Here is a 6,549-nt window from a genome sequence, read left to right as displayed (position 1 = left end):
GCAAAGCAGGTGCTATTAGCTCTGGTTTTATGTAAGAAGGTCCTGAGGTACCGAGGGAGAACCATTTTCTAAGGTTACACGGTAATAAATATGTTTCCAGAGTACTTAGTAAGAGGGTGACTCATAACTCATGAAGACACAGTCTTGACAGCTCCGTCCCAAAATGTTTAACTCCCACTCACCAGCATCTCATTATATTCTTACAATGTTTTCCTGAAAAAGGAAGCACAAATCAGACTCAGGTTTCTATCTTGCCACTCGCTTGTGTCATCATTTCAAAAGTGCTTCATCATTTACTCCTATTTCCTAAATTTTTAATTTTGCTCATCTGCTCTTCAGCTGCTGAAACACTTAATGATCTGTGAAACCAACACAGTACATGTAGCTACAGTCTCCACCATTTTAGGCTACTACTGCTAAATTTAGGGATCGTTTGAACTCAGCAGTTACAATTGAATTGCTGCATAAGGGTGGGTTGGCGTAAGTTTTGCTTTTTTTTTTTTTTTTTTTTTTAAATCCTGGCACCGCTGTTGCATCATTTAATAGCACTGGGGCAAGTGGAATTATAACACAAATATATACGTGGTGGCAAAAAGGGAAGATAAAAATTCTATCATGACTTAAAAGGCTAGAAGGTGACCTCCATTATTTTCTTTAAGGGCCATTTACTGGAAAATTTAGCTTTCTTTGATCTTCTGTGTTTACCCTAAAGGATTTTTAACCTTTGGAAAAAATTGGGAAAGAGTTCCATAACTCTTTTTTAATGAGTTCCAAGGAATCTGCTGCCTCATTAGATAAAGGGATTTTGTTGCTTATTCTTCAGAAGGCAAAGGAATGTCTCTGAATTATCTGATGGCCAGAAAGCTTATTCCTTCTATCTTAAACTTGCCTTGGATACAAAGCCCAAACTCTACACGAAGACTACCTAATAGAGTTATCTACGCTCCTGGACGTAATGTATTAGTTTCCTGCGGCTACCGGGAATTAATGGAGGAAAGATCTTTTTAGTAATTCAGTGGAAACAGAGTAAGCTGCATGCCTCTCCAAAGGGCATGCTGCCCTCAGAGGACAATGGCATCCACAGGACTAATGGTTTTTACTTTCTGTGAAAACTAACCATTGTGATGAGCTTACTTGCTCTGCTACTGATACTATCCTTACCATGTCTTGCCAAGATGAAGACTAAAATAGAAGACAATTCTATAGAGGCATCATGTGCACAGCATGGTGGGTAAACGGGTTGCACTGGCTACCTACGGCTGCGATGGGTACGTAAGAAAGTAAAACAGAAATGCAAACGAAAGGAGTTGCTCCAACATGGATGGACCTAGAGGGTATTTTGCTAAGTGAAGTAAGTCACACGGGGAAAGACAAATACCACATGATTTTACTTAGCTGTGGACTCTGAATACCAAAACAAATGAATGAACAAACAAACAAAGACAGACTCATAAATACAGAGAACAAACTAGCGATCGCCAGAGGGGAGGGGTCTGGGGGAGGTGAGTGCAATAGGTGAAGGCAATTAAGAAGCACAAACTTCTAGCTGTAAAATAAATATGTCAGGGGGTGAAAAGTACAACATAGGAAATAGAGCCAGCAGTATTGTAATAACCCCGTAGGGTAACAGATGATAGCTACACTTATCCTGGTGAGCGGAGTGTAACAAATAGCATTGTGGAATCACTATGGAGCATACCACACCCGGAACTAATTTAACACTGTATGTCAAACTATACTTCAGTTTTAAAAAATGAGAGGACCCGAGCTAACTCTGCTTTTGCAAATGTCCACATTCCATTGTGTAGAAGCTTATTGTACCCACATAAATGTAAAGATGTTGTAAAGTCTCCTGCTCTGAATATTGGTTATGCTATGTGATGTTCTACATGTTTTCTGTTGGATTTACACTAGTGTGAATGATATTAATTTAAAATACCATTGAATGCTAGGTTGGAAGGGGAGGATGTAAGCTTTACAGCTGACTGACTTATTATGTTTTCATTCCCTCAAATCTGCCTCAAGGAAGCCTGAAAATAAGACTAGACGTGCCCCAGAAAAATCCAGAAATAAAGCTCCATCAACCTCTGGACTTTTCTATACACCACTAGGATTCAGTAACTCAGTGCGAAGTCGGCCATCAACTGCCTTATATGTTTTATTTCCTCTTCGGCCTGCCTCAGGACTTAACATTTCTACACAAAATCCCAGGACATTCTGTAGCCGAACAATTTGCCAGAAATATGGTTCCCTGATGTTGACCCTTTTCACAAGACAGCAAAACGTGTTTATTAAAGAGTTGTTTACAGGGGCGCCTGGGTGGCTTGGTTGGTTAAGCGTCCGACTTCAGCTCAGGTCATGATCTCACGGTCCGTGAGTTCGAGCCCCGCGTCGGGCTCTGTGCTGACAGCTCAGAGCCTGGAGCCTGTTTCAGATTCTGTGTCTCCCTCTCTCTCTGCCCCTCCCCTGTTCATGCTCTGTCTCTCTCTGTCTCAAAAATAAATAAACGTTAAAAAAAAATTAAAAAAAAAAGAGTTGTTTACAGAATAAACCCATCACCTTACAAAATAAATACTGAGAGAAGGATGGAGAAAACTCAGACTGAGAAAAATGTTTGGAGAATATCTGCATGCTTAAACTGGTGTGCATTTAAAAATTTAGCTGAGAAGCAGAGAACAGGAGGAGAAATCGAATTGTCTTCTGTAAGGATCGTGTCTTTTAAAAACTATCCCTATACTTATCTTACTTCAATAAGTTGGTTCTGTCCTCTGTCCAAATTAATCACTGTTAATAAATGCATTCCTATTTCCAATTCAATGTAGGCTCTAAGTTTGAATTGTAGTCTATGTTTTCAAGAACAATATGTCAATTCTTTAGTTTGAATTAAAATCTTAAAAATTTTCCATCATCTTTCACCATAAGGAGTGAAAGTGTTATCTAAGTACGGTACCTATAGGAAATATATAACTTATTCAAATAAGTTTTTTAAACATAAGTTATTCTTTTTTGTGGGTATGGACAAAGAATAACTCTTCAACACAAAAATAAAATAAAGTCTATGTGCAAAAAAAAGCAAATCGAGAATAAATAAAACTTTTTTTTGCAAGAAATGTAGAAAAATGTTATACATCTGTCAGGAATTGAGCTTTACAGCAGACCAAGAGATGTATGATGTATAATCTTAGTCAATTAGGAAGGCATAATCCTGAGAAATTGGTCTTCTTTGATACTACATATTGCAGACACTCTTTAAGAAAGAAATCTTGGGGCACCTGGGTGGCTTAGTCAGTTACACATCTGACTCGACTCTTGTTTTAGGCTCAGGTCATGATCCCAAGGTTGTGGGATCAAGCCCCACGTTGGGCTCTGCACTGAGCATGGAGCCTGCTTAAGATTCTCTCTCTCTCCTTCTGCCCTTCTGCCCTGCTCATGCACTCTGTCTCTCTAAAATAAGAAAGAAGAAGAAGAAGAAGAAGAAGAAGAAGAAGAAGAGAAGGAAGGAAGGAAGGAAGGAAGGAAGGAAGGAAGGAAGGAAGGGAAAGAAAGAAAGAAAGAAAGAAAGAAAGAAAGAAAGAAAGAAAGAAAGAAAGAAAGAAAGAAAAGCATCTCATAGAAGTCTTGGTTACTTAGCAACCACTGATCCATAAATACAAATTAGGTCACTAAGTCTCACTTGGATTGCTGTGAGTCTTACAGGTGAAATTCTCCAAATACATCAGATGAGAAATCATCACCAATGCATGGCTTGGCACAGTTAAGAATATAGTACATATTTTGGGGAAACAATTCTTTCTCTTCACAGTTCAGTGCCTTACTTTTTCTTTTAAGCAACAGTAGTGAGACAGCCAAAGTATTCAGCTAAGCTCACAAGATAGGATTAAGTCCTGCACTATTTTGCAGTAGTCAAAAGAATGGAAAAGCACAGGTTGCTTGTTTTGCTTGAATCCTTGTTCACCCTTTAATAACCGTGCTGCAGAAGCCCATACACATGTGAACTCTTGTTAACCACCTATTGGCAGATGAGAGTTTGCTTATGAACATTAAAACCACTATTCACTGAAGCTATGGTCTAAAGACAATGAGTATTGGGTGATGATCAAAGTGACGATGATAAATACCTTGAAGGATCAAAATAAACTTATTTTTATAGGAGTGCAAAGACATCAGCAGATGTAGTGAAACAACACACATAATAAGATGTTGGTGTGTTCTTCCAGGCAGTGAGGAGGAAGAGAGTCTGGGGAGGTTGCAGACAATCTCCAGGAAGGATATAAGAAGTCCGCAGGCCATAGTAGCAGCATACCTTCACAGCCATCACTGAGCATGCAGTCAGGCTCCATGTCGCTCCTGGGCTGTCCTGGGGATTGCAATGGAACATCCTACAGAACTCACTGTTACATCCCAGCGACTCCTTCTGTTGCTCTTTGCTCCAGTGATGTAAGCCCTACCTTTGGGCTCTGCTTACCCAGCAGCTACCAAGGAAATCTCTGGCTCCTGGATAACTGCCAAGAGACCTATGCTGAAACACCAAGCTGTGAATCTCCCAGCCGTGAGCTCAAGACCTGTACTGCAAGTTGTACAAACTCCTCTGTGCCCTGCAACTCTCCGACAGTGGGCAACGTTGGCAGTGCCTGTGAAACTACCAACATTGGCTCCGACCCCAGCTGCAGCCCATGCACTCAGATCGATGGGTACGTATCTGATTGCTACGCACCCAGCCCATGTGCATCTAAAGCCTGCCAGACCCTCAGCAATGGCTTCAAATGCTTTGGGCAACTCAATTGCTTGTCCAACAGTCTCAGGCCCCTAAACTACTGCAGACTGGGTAGCTCGGGGTATAGAAGCTATCAAAATCTTGGCTTCATACGCAGTGGCTTCTCACCATCGTGTTATATCCCCAGAAGCTGCCAACTCCAAAGCTATTTGATGAGACGTTCCCGATATCCAAGTTATGGACCTATGAGCTGCCAACCGCTGAGATATTTTTCTAGAAACTTCCAGTCTCTGAGCTACATACCAAGTACCTTTCCTCCTCTGAGGTATTTATGCAGTAGTTGCAGACCTCTGAGTTGCTATTGATCAACCAATTGCATTTGTGACTACTGGAAATTGTCCAGTGGGGCATATTCTACCACGTGGTCATCTTCCCTAATAGTCTGCTGAATTTCTTCATGCCTCCTAAGAATCTTACTATGTTACCTCAAATACAACTCTAGAACTGTTTAACCACAATCATCCTCACTTGCTAGCTTTTTTTTCTCCTGTTGCTTTGTTAATGTCTTTTGTGTTGAGACCTGACCCTGAAGGTAGTATTGTTCTGAGATTGACTATGATGGATGCACCGAAGAGATTCCACATAAAATACAACCACCGCCAGCTTTCTTATTGTGACTGTTGCTCTCAGTTGTCTGCCAGTGGGAGTATCCCCTACCTTCTTGATAAAGAAGGGTCTTTTTGGTTTGGCTAATGATTTCAGCATGTTCTTTTAGATTGTTTTGCTTTTCATCAATAGTTTTGTGGACTGCTTAACTAGCATCCTGCTAATGAGCTAAGAGAGAGCATTGCCTTAGAGAAGCTATGCTGAGCTCTTTCACCCATCCCCTACTGACTGATTATAAGGATGTGCAAGCAGCAATGTCCAACTACAGCTCAGAATCGGAAGACCTTCAGCAAATCTTCTCTTCCAAAGAAGGCCTGGAGTCCTCAACTGGCCGGCATTTGGCTTTTGTTCTCAATGCCGAGAAGAGAGCCTCAGGAGTAGCAGCACAAGAATTGTTTGTTGAAAGAATGACAAAATACTCTTACAGACTGTTCATGGTTAGTGATAATCTATATTCATGATTCTGCTATAATCCTCCCCTGCTGAATTATTGCTTTCTGATTTTAGAAAAGGTCCTGGTTTGTAGTTAATAAACAAACTTCTATTGGGAAATAATGATTTTGCATTATGTTTTATTTCATATTCACTAAAGTGTTATCAATGTTCTGGGCAATATGCATAGCTTTGTAGAGACACTAGTTTCCTGTCATTTGGTTTAATAGCCTAATCAAAAACATAAAAAAGATAGAAGATGAATTCCTAGGACTTTTACTTGTTTTGTTCTGTTAGATGTTTAACACATTGAGTGGCATTTCTCTTAGAGTGTCTGTGATTGATATGTATATAGAAAAATTGGGAGAAAACATTTATAAAATAAATCAATTTAATACAAATTATATAAAGCATTCAATGTATATATATTTCCCTGTGCAATATGTGTATTTATTGGTTTTGAAGACAAAGTTTGGGCTTTGGAATATATTTGATATTGAACCCAGAGAGAAATGATTTAACCTCTAAAACGTTCTCCAAAAAGTGAAAATAAAATCACCCATCTCAGTGGTAGAATTTAATATCTATCCTAAGATTTTTGTAAGTAAAAAGCAAATCATGTTTAAAGTCAATAAAATGGCCTGTGGAAATGGGAAGAATGGAAGGTCATCAATAGCAGTAGTCTAAAATTAAAGCTCTTGAAGCATACAAAAGGGGCTACCTTTTTAGGTACTCAT

At 39.6% G+C, this 6,549-nt stretch overlaps 1 protein-coding gene across 1 annotated transcript; it reads left to right on the top strand.

The window, feature by feature from the left end:
* Window positions 1–4,291: 4,291 nt before the first annotated feature.
* LOC131511462 (keratin-associated protein 24-1) lies at window positions 4,292–5,938 on the top strand. The gene has a single exon (XM_058729110.1). It carries the CDS (start codon window positions 4,324–4,326, stop codon window positions 5,077–5,079), a length of 756 nt encoding a protein of 251 aa, XP_058585093.1. The 5' UTR covers window positions 4,292–4,323; the 3' UTR covers window positions 5,080–5,938.
* The last annotated feature ends 611 nt before the right edge of the window (window positions 5,939–6,549 follow it).

This window comes from Neofelis nebulosa, chromosome 5, assembly GCF_028018385.1.
Source record: "Neofelis nebulosa isolate mNeoNeb1 chromosome 5, mNeoNeb1.pri, whole genome shotgun sequence".
In the NCBI taxonomy this organism is placed as follows: domain Eukaryota; kingdom Metazoa; phylum Chordata; class Mammalia; order Carnivora; family Felidae; genus Neofelis; species Neofelis nebulosa.
The sequence above is the reverse complement of the archived record's forward strand: the minus strand, read 5'-3'. Positions and strand labels throughout refer to the sequence as shown.

Coding starts and splice junctions, on each gene's coding strand:
- LOC131511462 (XM_058729110.1), top strand. CDS start 4,324: ATGCAGTCAGGCTCCATGTCGCTCCTGGGCTGTCCTGGGGATTGCAAT.